Raw genomic sequence first — 13980 nt, 5'->3', positions numbered from 1 at the left:
TTCTACATCATTGTTCCTTTTTTCAGCCCCAAAGTTAAAGGTTCTTTCCTTGCTTTATAGAAGTGTTCCTCAGCACTGTGAAATGGATCCTTCAGCTGAGACCTCAGTAGAATACTGCTGAATGATTTCTTTGTGTGTCACAGGGCAAAATCTCACTGAAGCTGCCATTTTTGAGGTCATCCTTTCCCCGAATAACTGTTCCTACCAATGATTCTCTCTCTCAAAAAAAAAAAAAAAAAAAAAGGGGGGGGGGGGGGGGAGGAGGGCTGAAAATGACCTGCACATTTGAGCATCACAAACAGGAACAGTATTAAGTTTTAACTCACAAAGTGAATAAAAAATGCTCTCTGAGAATACTGTTCTGATCAAAATGTGATAGGCTTGGGTTTGTTTAGGTCTTGCTGAAGCTCACCTTCTGGTTGTTGTCAGAGAAGAGCAGATGGTATTGAAGCCATAGCTGCCTGGATTTTAAGGGAAGTTTCATATTTAAGAAGCTGATTGCCTGTCCCACTGGACTGAAAGTTTCTTATGCCTGTGTAGCTGGTGGTCTTGCTCTGAGGGATGTGCAGGATAAAGGCATTCTGTGGTCAGTGAATGTCCACAGCTGCCGGCAGATCTGCACATCTGGAGGACTGTGCAGGTAAGATACTGCTGCTGTGTTTCTGGAGACTGATTTGTGTTCCATGGAGTCTTTTTAGCACTGATAGACCTGCATTCCACTTCATGAATAGACTGTCACCATAGCAGACTCATACTATACAGACATGGGGAAAAATAAGCACATGCTTTGATACAGCGGTGTTCTGCCAGTCTTCTCCCCAAAAGCCTGAAGTGGCTATTCAGATTTAACTTACATGGTCAGGTGAATTAGAAGTGAAAACTTAAACCTAGACCGAAACTTAAAAATCTAGGAATGCAACTTATATCTAAACTTAAATCTAAAATAGTCATAACAAATAAGCTACTTAATACAGTTCAAGAGCATTGGATCAGTAAACTTTTAATACTTGAGCAGAATGGATGTCGGTAATATGTGATTGCTTCAGTAAGAAATTCATACAAATGTTTAGAAAAACTTAAGTTTGAGTGAAGGAAGCCATATGATCTTAAAGTTAAAAGCTAAATAAGTACTTAACAATCTTACCAGTGTACCCTTAGAAATCTTCCTTGTTAAGACACGTAGTCCAAGAATGGCTTGTAGGCAAACACGCAAATATGTATTAAATTAATTCATCAAAACAAGTTTATATTCATAGCACTTCAATTTTAAATAGGTAAATAATATTCAGCATAATGCTTGCATGTATTCTTTGCTTTGCTGTCATGCAGAACATAGACAAGCTCACTTTCTAAATGTGGACTGAATGGCAAAAGGGTGTCTTTTGTCTGGTGCTATTTATTGTGTCCCTCTCCCATGACTTGCTGTTCCCACACTAGAGATGTTTGAGAATACTACGTATGAAAGAGCTCCTGAACTGGTACGACGTATTTAAAGGTGCCAGGATGTTAACTTGTGCCTGTTTTGAGTTACCTTAAAGTACTAGGCTATAGTCGAGCAACTCAAACTCCTTTAAATGTGTTTTGGCTGTTCTTAGCGTAGGCATGGCAACTTCCACTAGATTGGCATAAGGAATGTCTGGGTGTGTTCATCTGAATTTCAAAGTGCTGTAATTCCTGAACAGCCTTACATCTGCAGTTTGTTTCAAGCATCTTTGGGAATTAGAATTATGTAAATGTGAAATAGTCGAGATCGATGCAGAAAAACAAACTTTCTCATTACAAATCACTTGACACTTCAAAAGCCAACAACATGAAGTGTGCTGTGATGTTGAATGTCTATTTTTTCAGTCCTTTTAGACAAAATGGGTTACCTGTAGTGTGTCATAACAGAGCTAATTTATTACAAAATACTTAGTCTGCAAGGCTAGTGATTCAAGAAAGATTCTTGAATTGAAATTTTATCTAAAGGGAGAATGGTGTTACCACTTGTAGATTCCCAAGACATAGAAGAGGTTTGGTTTCAATGATGCCTCTCAGGTTTTTCTTATTGTACGTTCTTCCTGCCAGACATTCCTTCAAAGTGTAAATGTTACTTTACATTTAACACTTTCTCTTATTGCTATACTAGATGACAGGAGTTTTGGTTTTTGTGAATGTGTGTAGCTGCTAATCCAGACTGATCCTGCTTGGACAAAAGCTTGCTGGGCTCATGCTCAACTGGCAAAGCATTTGTTGTCTTTCCTCTACTAGAAGAGGCTGCTACAGAAAACGGCTAAGGTAGAGCTAAGACCAGAGGCGTTGTGTTTTTTTTTTTTTTTTTCTCCCTACCCAATGATGCATCTTAAGCTCTAGAGGCTTTGTCGCATTACTCTAGCGTAGTCATTTGTTACTGCGCTTAGCATGGTATAACGTACTGCTGGATAAGGTGCAGCCATTTGCTGAGCTACAAAAATTGCTGAGGCAGGAGTAGAGGATGCATTGGGAAAACAGCTTGCTAATAACCAACCTAAGAGCTAGCTGCAACTGTGAGGCTCTACCAAAGTGGCTTATGTGCATGAGCAAAAGTAGGCAGATGAAACATTTCTCTTTATTTGGCTCTGGAGCAGTCAGTCCCAGAATATGTATAGTTTTGGTGACCACACCTTAGGAAAGCTGTTAGAAAAATAGGAGGGGGATAACTGGAAAATGTAAGGGGGTGGGTGCTTTTTTGCTAGGTACAAGAGCAAAAATCATATGCCAAGGAACTTCATAATCTAGTGCAGAAAGGCATAGAGAGGAAACAGTGTATGGTATCAGAAGTCCGAAAAAATCAAGTTTGAAATCAGACACAAGGTTAGAATATGATTTAATCACTAGAACCAACTACCAAAAGAAGTACCAGCGTCTCCTAATGTTAGATAAAGACAATAATCTTCTGACAGATAATCAGTCAATGTAAGTTACTGGGGTCTTTCAAAAATAACCAGGTAAAATTAAAAGGTCTGTCCTCTACAGAGGTCATGGAAGATGCTCTCATGTGAAAGCTCGACTGTACACCATGGGATACTGTGTTTACTTTGTAGACAAAAACTTTTCTGGCTCTTCTGTTGATGAATCTGTGGTTTGGCTGGCTGTCTTTGCTTTTTTCTAACAACTAGCTCTGCAGCTGGCTTTTGAGTAGACCATTCCGTCAATTACTCTGTTTATTTTCTCTGTAATCCTGTTAATGGGTGTAGCATTATAACACTTAATAGTAGCCTAATGAACTTCAGACAACATTATTTTATGAGCAGAGAGTAAGGAGGCCTCTTAATGTTGTTCTGTGCCTTATTTTAACTGATCTTCAGTAACTGTGATGTTGCTGTATTGTCACCACCTATGCCGTTGTTTTCTTAATAATTTGTGTTTCCCTTCAATCTCAATGCAGTTTATACATACTCTGCATTCACTCTGAAGGATCTTCCTTGTAACCAGCAGCCTTTTACTCCTCCCCTTGTATAGGGGCAGAGGAATTGACTGTGGGGAGGGGGGGAGGTCTCTCTTCATGTCACTGCCATCAAAACCTATTGCCCTGTCCCACTTTTCAGCTTCACGTCACTTTTCCTTTCTGTACGTGTTTCCAAGGAGGCCGTGTTATTGTGGTGTGTTCTAGTCCTCCTGCTCCTGCCGACTGATGCGTTTTTCACTGTTTCCCCACTGCAGATATATGCTAACATCTTTCCCCAGATGGTCCGGTTGTCTACCTTGTAGCTACCTTCTTCCCAAGTTATGCAATGATAATCATGGCATCTAGATGATCCCTGGACTTGCTGTGTATTCATCCCAGAGAAAACTTTAACAAACTAATACATTAATATAGAAGACTAATTTGACCTTTTTGTTCATAACTGTTCATTATTGCATTTGTATTTCCATTCTATAGCTGTGTCCTAAATTATATTGAAGGTTAGGTTGCAAGTTGAGGGTATGTAGCTCAGTATGCGAGTACTCACCGAACGCTTAACACAGCTTTTTTTTAAGTTGTTGGTTTAGAGTGGTCTAAGTAAGTGTTTATTGTATTTCATATACAAGTAGCTTAAATGAATGCTTACCATACTACTGAATGCTAAAGTGCATCAGCAAAGCCTTTTTTAATATGAAGGTAGGGCTCTTATGCATGTAATATGTATAGATAGCCAGTCTTATTAAAACTGTCATTGGTACGTACTCTTGGCAACAAGCCACTGATAGCTTGAGGCATACTGGCCTATTTTCAATTTTGTATTGATGCTAGTAAGGAATTAAAAATAAGCAATTTGCTTGTTTAAAAAATACATAAACAGCATCTTATGATATTATGAATCACCTATTTTATACAACAAATAGCCTATTTTATGACTATTGGGTTGGTTTTTTTACCAAGGAAGCTGTCTCCTGTACAAAATGCTACCTTTTCCCACCTGAATCAAATATTTTGTTGATTTGTTTTGTTTGGTTTTAATCTTGTCATAAGCCTAACTTTTATTTTTGGATAAATCATCTTGTTTTGAGGCTAGCTCATGGGGGATTTGAAAATATCAAGTATTGCTTGTTTTGGTACTTGTTTCTGTTTGGTTTTGAGCCTTGTTGAAAATTCACATTTCATGTGTGAAATATGCTGGATTTTATTTTAATACATAAATGTTAATGTGACTTATGAGGGATTTTTTTAATGCATTCCTTCTGACAGCTTTCTGGACTTGGGGCTGCAGATGCCATAAAAGAAAAGTACTTTGACTCGTGCAGAGTGGAGACCAATAGAGAGGAATGACTATTGACCTGACGGCTCCAAATCTTACAATATGTTACATAAATTAAAACCCTCACGTGAACACTACAGAAATTTTGAGCAAAAGCTGTATTGTTACTAGAGAAATGATGCTTTTGTTCTTTTTTAAGCCATTTTTGACATAAGATCAAAAGTGAAGTTGCTCTTTTGTTGTATCTGGTGCTGAAATGTGTGAGCAGTTTTCCTGGTGAATTTAAAGAGCCACACATCTAGATCTGAACCTGTATGTTGAAGAGTTTGGGTTTTATATTTAGGAATGAACTAATCAAAACACTGTCTTGTATATTAAAGAGACAAAATCATTACTGACTCTTTAAAAATTATTTGTAGTGAAGTTCAAATTTTTACCCGCTGGGAAACAGAAACTCTACCTCTCATACTGATCTACGTATTGCTGTCTTTCAGTTATGACTGTGAAACTAATGAATGATTGTCATTTAAGTGAAAAATTTTAATTTCCTTGAGGTGTAGTTAAAATGTAAAGATGTTTCACTTTTTTAAAAAAAAAAAAGTTGGATGAAAGCTTCTGCATATATGCTGATGTCTAAAGAGAAAGTCAGAGCTTTCTAAAGGCATCCCAGGGGAACTCTTAAATTGCCATGTTTGAAGAGGTCACTTCTAGTATGTGACTAAAACAAATCTCTTGGGTGGAGTTACTGTGGTTGAACTTTGATATCTTTGACTACTGAGACGCGGGTGGCTTGTAGTGAAGTGCATACAGTTTGCTTGAGGTCTTTAGGAATAAAAGAATCCTGTGCAAATACTTGAGCACATTATCGGTAGTTGCACAACTCCTACCAAAGAAGAAAGGCAAACAAGTTTGATAAGCATTCATTATTTTTAGCAAGACTTTGCTTTTTTTTGTATTTACTTAGTTTCTGTAAATATGTGGAACTACTACTGCTTTTTTCCAATTCACTACTGAATTGTCTTAACTGTGCAGGACCTTGAAGTTACAAACTTGGTAGTTACAAACTCTAGGCTTAAATTACAGGTAGTCCACACTTCAATACATGGTTGCCAGATTCTCACTTGGTTCACAACTTTGTAATAGGCATAGATGTGTTTAATTTCAAATTCATGTGAAGCTGAAATATCCAGTTAGAAACAAATTACCCTACTACCTTTGTGTCTACCTTCTCATTATTTCACAGGTATTATTCTTCAAACAACCTTCACTCTATTTTTGTGAATTACTTTTTCTGTAGCACAACCATGTGAATTCATGAAATTCTGGGCCCATTTTCATTTTTCTCTTAGTTTTGATGTCTGAAACTAGTGTTTAAAGTGGGGATTATTTTTCATTACAAAGCAGTTATTCCATGACTTCTAGAACTTGTGGAGCCTGGCTTGCTGCAGGTTTGTCCTATAGCTGATACAAGCTTTATTCTGAATTGCCCCCTCTGTGGAGAAAACCTGCAGCAGATCTTTTCAGCGTTGACTCTTTGGTATCTAAATAACTATAAGTGTTTGCTGCAACCTTTCCCTCCAGTAAGGGCGGGTGCTGGAGTCTCCTGAAAACAGGACACTGCTAAGGAGAGAAACCTGGCAAAGAGCGAGATCCCCTGAGAATTCAGCCCCTGTCAACTCCTGCTCACACTGACCAGAGTCCAAAAGCTGTTCAAAGGAGGGGATGTGCATATATGCACTTGGGATGTTCTTACTTAAGAACCATCCCAGAAAATGGAAATGCCATAGAGGGATATAGCTTTTATGTTGGCCGGGAGTATATATGAAGTAATAATCATCATAAAGAAATCCTCATTCTTCATAGTATTTTATACCTTAATAACTGGAGTTCTGTGCAGAATCATAGGGTTGGTAACCTCCCTCCCTGGAGGCACTTGCAGCTTAAAAAGAAGCAGTGATATTTTGAAAGCTATATATATGTAAATCAGGCAGAGCTCAGGGTGATGTACAGATGTATTCTTTGTTTAAATAAGTCTCTCTGATTTCACTTAAGTGTCTTCAGCCCTCACATGCAGTCTTCTCTAATAATAAATGTTTTTCTCTAAAGTTTGAACCGTTGTAATGGAATTAAATAGTCCTTTTATGATAAAGTTCATCCGGTGCTTAAATAATTACCCTTCTGATAGCTGGTTAGTGACTGTTGAATAGAAGGGAAGATCAGTTCACTTCAGTCCAATAGTTTTTTAAGCAGAAATGATAAAATCTAGGTGGTCCTTCCTTGCTTGTACTAGAAGGAAGAAGAATGCTTATACTGCATTCCCCCTCTTCAGTGTTTGGATAACTGTCAGGAATGCTTATGGACAGAGGAGTTCTTCTTGAGCCATTTGAAACTATTTTTCAGTACAATTGTAGAAGCCTACCTAAATGAAAGTTTGGTGTTAATCAGTCTTCCTACCCGATATCAGGTGTTCTGCATTTGTAAGCATGTTAAAGCAAGGTAATTTAGGCAAAATTATCATGGTGATGAGCCATGAAAGTCTGGAAAGTCTGTCCTGAGAGTTGTGGTTTGATAACAATACTGAAATAATCTGTGTGCAGTGCAGGGTTCTCCTATGCTTCTGCAGCACTGGAAGTAAAGTATTGCAATCACTTTTACAATGTGAAAACTGAAATTGTGAAATGAAGGAAGACTTTACAGTGTTGCGAAAGATGGTAATTAAAGACTTTAGAATTGCTTTTTAATTTATATACAAGTCGTAAAATGTATGCCATGACGCGGAATGCTCTGTCAGTTGGAGGGGGAGTGTGTGGCAACAGATTTCTTGCTTCAGCTTTTTCTCCACCTGCAAAACTGGTGGCAATATTTCTCTAAAATTGCATATTTATATTCATTCAATTTTATATGTAAACAAATTATATAAGAGAGGCTCTTTGTAACAGCATATTAAATCTTAATGCTGTTTTGGGAACTGCAAAAGAAAATGTTTCTGTATGGTCTACAGCCTACACAACTCTGAATTGCAGAATACCTTCAGAAAACTGTTCAGGATTGGGGTCGTAATGGGGATTTTTCTGACTGGAACATGAGATAGTACTTACAACTGCTAACGCTGTTCACGGGTTCCCATCCATACGAGATGTGGCAGACAAGTAGTACTCTAGTGCTGGCCTGTGTAGCAGAGCTGTGCTGGTTTTGATAAAGCCAAATAATCCTCTGATATTCCATTCTTCTGTTTCCCAATGAAATACACCATGGAGAAGCATCAAGAGCAGGCATCACCAAAAAAGGAAGATAGGAAGGCATGATGAGATTAAAAAAAAACTTGGGTGACATGAACATGTGTGGATTTTCTTTAAAAGTTTATTGCCTAATTGTATCTTAGTATTTTTCTTCTATCAGTCTGCATGATTAAGACTTTTAACTACTTTTCATCAAACGCAAAAGCTATTTCTTTCCCTACAAATGGATTTCTTAATGCTTTTTTTTATATTGTTCCCTAACTTTCTATCTAGTCAGCAGAGAAGAAAATCCTATTTATTGGTGCAATTTAAATGTGATTGTTAGTTCTGAAAGGAACTCTTTTAATTAAAAATGTTCTCCTCTGTTTTCTGGATACATACTGTCTATTTAATAGAGACAGCTGCCAAGCTTTGACTTCTTTTGGCAACCGCAAATCTAATTAGCATTTCTGTACCAAATAGAACCTTTTTATTTTAAATTTGCAAAAGGAATGTAGGAATTCTTTTTTTTATTTAAGAGTTTTGTCTGCCTCGGCAGCAGCCACAATCTTTTTGCTCACAGTTGAGCATTGCTATGCTAACACCTGATTGATAAGTGCATGTAGTTGGGATTCTCTCACCAGCTCATTGAAATAAAACAAATGCTGCCCTTATGCTTCTTCAAAAAATAAAAATTTGGTTTGTGCTGAAGCTTGAAGTATAAAAAGCTAGCAAATTAGATGAAACCAGTGATTTGTTGTCTGCCTGGCATATCCGGTCCTTTTTTAATGTAGAGGGAAATGTGTTTAATTTGGTGTAAAAGTTAATGCTGTTCATTAAAAGGACACATAGCTCAAATAAGCTTGAGGAGATGTATGGATATGTTATTATTTTTAACTCAAATTGAATCGTCTTTCCATTCAGCAGCTGTGTGGAAAAATATGCAAGCAAGATAATGAATATGGCTGCATTAAATGTCAAATTACTTATACAGATGAGTTACATGGGCAAGAGGTTTTTCTGTGGTCACCTTATCACGCAGAGGGGAATAACGCACTTCTTTTTTCCACTTGAGCATATCATCAGAAAAACTTCGGACTACCAAGGACATTACTCTCCTGTTCTTGTAGGAAAACTTCCAAGAAAGAAAAGCACCTTTTGTGGAATAGGTTGGCATTCTTTCAGTCTATTTGCCAACACATTAAAAAAAGATTATTTTTTGTTATCCTTAAGGGGATGGGAGGAGTCATTGAAAGTCTGATCTTAATTTTGTTCTATAAACTTGCAGCTGCTTTAGCTCTGACCTCAGTCCCCGTACCTGGTTTTGATAAGACTGGAGCTGTGTGAGGCCCCTTTATTCTTTTGATGGTATAATGGTTTTGTTGCTGTGGTCATACAATCTATAAAATGTAGTTGCATGTCAACTGCCCTTAGAGAGAAAGCTTTAGAGAAAAGTTGCAACTTGTGCTGCAATTTAGAAATACTTGTGGCTTGCTTGCATTTTTTTAAATAACCATTCTGACAAGCCTAGTGTGATCTGGTCCCTTTTCCAATAGTATTAGACTTCTTGTATTTATAAGGAAGAATTGTCTCATGAAATGCGAGATGTAAATGTGATATGCCTGATGCTACTTCTATTTTTTCTCTTTGTCTCAGGGAGGTATAAATTCTAAGACTAAGTATATTCAGCTGTTATAACAGCTGAAAATGCCATCTATTTCTGAGTGGTTTTGTTCAATAGAGCTACTGTAATATTTGTCATATTCAGCATTTTAGTTGTATAATTTTCAGCATTTTTCTGTGAAGTCTATGTAAAAATGAACTTGTTCAAAATCAGCGTGCATATTAATCAAATACTTTAGTACTGGATTTCTGTTTGCCCATTGAATTATGGTTTCTCACAGTGTATTTTCTTCAGCAAAGTAGGAACTGTCACAGCATAACGTATTTATGCAGCTCCAAAATAACTTCCACTGGTGCCAATTCAGAATGGATCCCGTTCATACCATTTGGGAACATCTACCCAAGTCTTTTTTTCAGCAGAAATATATGGAAAAAAAATTCTTTGGTACCCTACTAGATCTTAAATTGTATTCAGTCGTTTGCCTTGATTGGTATAAATGTGTAAGGCAGCTGTTAATTAAAAAGTAGCATAGGCATATTATAGGTTTGCTCCGGGCAAATTGGGTACTAGATTGCTGCTTTTTCTTCAAAAACATCTGCTTGTGGTAAGCACTCGAAGAATCTTGTGGCCCACCCATTGCCTAACTAATTTTTAGTATAATAACTTTGTGTTATCTCCTCAGTGTTGGATGTTGTAGACAGAACTATTGTAAGCAATTGAAGGTCTGGAGCTCACAACATGAAGCAAGTGAGAGAAAATATACTGGAGACCTCAGACCATTGAGGGACTTTGCTTAAAACTCAGTAATTACAGAAGGCTAGGTAAAGTAGATTTACATTCTCCTCTTAGGTAGTTTTTGCTAAAGTGAGTAAGTGTTATGACATTGTCATGGTCCAATTAACATAGTAGGCCAAGCTTTGAGGAAACCCAGTACTCCTGTGTGAACTGTGCTGAGGTGATCACGGAATCTGGTCACTTTCTGTGCAAGGCTCCTAGGTTGATTCTTTAATATTATTCTTTTTTTCTAGTTCTGTTGTATAAGTAGACTCAGAAAAATACTGACACTACCTCGCTATCAGAATAGCTCAGTGCATGGAAATGCAGTCTTTAAAATATACTCTAATGTCATTTTGTAAAGTACTATCCTAAAAACCAGAGGTCTCTAGAACAAAGTCTTTTGTATCTCTGTATTCCAGCTCTGTTGAAGAGTGGATTACTGTGTAAAGTATCAGTACAATTTAACAAGACCTGCTTTCCTTTTTGTTTTTGAAGGACTTGGTAAATATTGAGATGTTTTTGACTGCTAAAGAAGTGGAAGAGTCATTGGAAAGGCAAGAGACAATGACTTGCTTGGCTTGGTGTCATGATAACAAATCCAGGCTCAGAAAAATGAAGGTATGAAAATGTAACATGTTTGTGTTTTGCTTAAATTGTTTTCTAAATGTTTTCTAAACTACTTGGACATTTGATGTGGTCAGTTGGGTTTAAATTATAGGTCTTGAATGAGGCCTTGTATAAAAGTAGGAACAGTAAGTACATAACTCTTCTCTTAAGAAGGCATAGGTAGTTGGAGCTAAACTAGCTCACGCAAGTGCCAAACCTGAAACTGAGTGATAGGTCATCTAACGGATGCAAGTGTTGTCTCAACAAATTATGCTCAAATAAAATAGTAATAATCAGTTGGTTTTAGTGTGATTTACAAACATCTAAATGCAGAAGTATGTAGTGTCTTGATGCATGTGAACTTACATTTATAACTCTTTGCATCCTGCTGAGAATATAACTCAGTTTATATATGAAGGTATCTTAAGAGTGAGATTAATTGATAAACCTATGTCCTCAGGCTTAACACTGAGAGAAATTTCATACAGATTTTTGTCTTAGTATTTTTTAAGTGTTGTATATAAGAAAACAAAACTTGAATAAAGAACTAAGTTTCTGTGAGAAACTACTGTTGAAATGTTTTTTTCAAAAATAAAAGCCGAGTCTAATCAAATAATAAACACAGCGAGTCTTTTTCTAGCCACTGAATACCGTGACCTGAACATGCTGTATACTTGTTCCTATGCAGTTGGTTTAAATTTCCTTGTCTCTTAAATTCTGCATTTCAAAACATGCTGTAATCTTTTATAGGGCTTGCAGAAATCTGTTTTTAACTGGTATTAACCAAAACCCCTGCCTCCCTCAAAGATGTTTGTGTCTTACTTTTTAAACTAAGCGCTTTCTTTAACCAACAATGTTTGAGTGCACTTAATGATAAGCAAAGAGTGACGTTCTCTGTCACTCAGGGGCGCCAAAATGAGAATGAACCGAAGATGGGACGCAAAAGTAAATCGGACAGTGATTACTCTAAAGAAAATGATGATCTTGTTATGGAAACCATTAAAGGAAAACCAGAATTGGTATGTAAACACTATTGCATAATTATACTGCTAAAAAAATCCCCCTTGTGTAATCTTAATATGTTAAGTAATATAAGAAATAAAATCTGAACATCTTACTTTTTCATCACCAATCTTCCAACAAACAATAATATGGAAAAATCTTCCCCTTCCCTCTTTTTGGAAAACAACAACAACAAAAAAATCTATTTCTGCAAGCCCTACTCTTTTTTTCTGCAAGCCCTACTCTCTCACAGCTAAGGCTGTGAGAGATCGGAGTTGGAAGAAGAGAAATCACTATGCTTCTTTTTGAAACACAAATAAACATTTCTTCTGTTTCTGGTTGCTTAGCTACTCATCAATGTTAATGTTCTAAAATCCCAGCCACCACGTTAATGCAAGCCTAATCTAAAAATTAAACTGTTACATTGGCCTGGGAAAGCACGCAGTCCTATAGTCTTTACAGATTTGAGCTATCTAAACTCTTGTGAATAGCTGCTGTGGAATTGTTTGAAGGTATACGAAGTTGAAATGTATGCATCATCTGATTCTCTAGGGCTCTTTTCTTCTAGTTACACTCGTCTGCAGAACCCATACAGCCTTTGGCTTGCAGCTTACTTGAAGATTCATAAAAACAAATCACAAACTCTGAAGATTGTTTTGGGATGTGTTTTTTTTTTTTGCTGTTGAAACACTTTAATGAAAAACTAAGCCCTAGGATTTAGTATCATTAAAAATTAAAAAGCTTGATCAATTTTTTTAGTAGAAATGAACTTAGCTAAAATTCTAAATAAGGGGTTTGTGTAGATTTGAATAACAGGGTATTTTAAAATAGTCCTATTTGAAAATTTCAAATAAAATAGAGAAGAAATTTTTATTCTCTGCTAAACATGGGCTTGAGTACAGAAAAATGCATCGTTGGAAAATAATTCCTTTTCTATTCCTTAAACAACTATATTTTAACATATGACAGAATGCATCACTGTTATGTTCAAATGGCTTACATTTCAAATCTTAAAACAAGCAGTTGTTGCAAAATGTATATTAGTCACCCCAGGCAGTTAACTGATACAAATTTGGAGTTACTCAAATTCCTACTGAAGTCACTGAGGAATTTTGATATCACTGTGCTGATGGACAATTAACAAAAGGCAACTATTCATTAGAAGCATGGGGGAAGAAAACAACCATTTGCCAAATGGAGCAGGGTAACTCAAGGAATACAGTCCTTTTCAGGATTCAAAGGACTTTGAGTTTTCATTGTTTTCTTAAGGTAATAAAACAGTTGACTGTGTCCCTATAAAGAAGCACAGTGACTTGTTCTTTTATGGGGGGAGAATCTTTTTCTTTTTAATTCCACGTATTCGAAGTTTTTTTATAGATTTTGTGAACTGGTGATGGAATTTGATTTAAAGGGACACTGTCAACTTCAGTAGGCTTCAAATTTTACCTTTTTCCAAAACCAGGTAAATGCCATTTGGTTTTCTTGTTTGAGACTTGTTTCCAGCATGGCTTTTAGATGTTTGACAAGAAGAGCGGGATAGAAGTTTGAAGAAAGGGAGGGAGGGAGGGGATTGCAGCAACTTAAACTCTGTGCTCTTTTTTGTTAATACTGGGGACTTTCAAAATAGTGTTCAAAGACTTGTTTCTTCCTTGCAGTCTTCTGGGTAGACCTCTCTTGTCTAAATTATCACATAGCCCCAAACTTCTGTTGAATCTACTACTTTAAATTGTAAGAAAGTACAAAGAAACCACCTGTTACTCTCACTTGCATCTCAGGTAATGATGCTTTCAGTCATTAGGAAAAAAGTTCATCCATGCTAAATCCTGAAGTTTTGAAGGAGGCAAGAGGAGGAGGTTTTTGTTTGCTTTTAGGGAATTCTGTGCTGATGCCTTGTCCATAAAGTCAGCATTTCAAGTTTGGTTTTTTTTTTTTTTTGCATGAATGCCTAAAAGCAAGCAAACATGGTTGCATGTTATTAACACTTTCTTCTTTGTTGTGCACATGTAGTACTTAACATACTGTGCAGTGCAGTTTTGGCACCATCTAAGACTCTGTC

General features: G+C 36.7%; 1 protein-coding gene across 7 annotated transcripts in view; it reads left to right on the top strand.

The window, feature by feature from the left end:
- MAEA (macrophage erythroblast attacher, E3 ubiquitin ligase) overlaps positions 1 to 13980 on the top strand; it is a 52609-nt gene that overhangs the window by 27113 nt on the left and 11516 nt on the right. For 6 of the 7 annotated variants that reach the window (XM_082316069.1, XM_082316068.1, XM_082316074.1 and 3 more), the window contains exons 4-5: positions 10812 to 10934; positions 11828 to 11941. In XM_082316069.1, the coding sequence (XP_082172195.1) occupies positions 10812 to 10934; positions 11828 to 11941 (237 nt within the window). The remainder of the gene's footprint in view (positions 1 to 10811; positions 10935 to 11827; positions 11942 to 13980) is intronic. The other variant, XM_082316071.1, reaches the window with a different exon arrangement.

The sequence above is a fragment of the Platalea leucorodia genome, assembly GCF_965183815.1.
Source record: "Platalea leucorodia genome assembly, chromosome: 6".
Lineage (NCBI taxonomy): Eukaryota > Metazoa > Chordata > Aves > Pelecaniformes > Threskiornithidae > Platalea > Platalea leucorodia.
The sequence above is the reverse complement of the archived record's forward strand: the minus strand, read 5'-3'. Positions and strand labels throughout refer to the sequence as shown.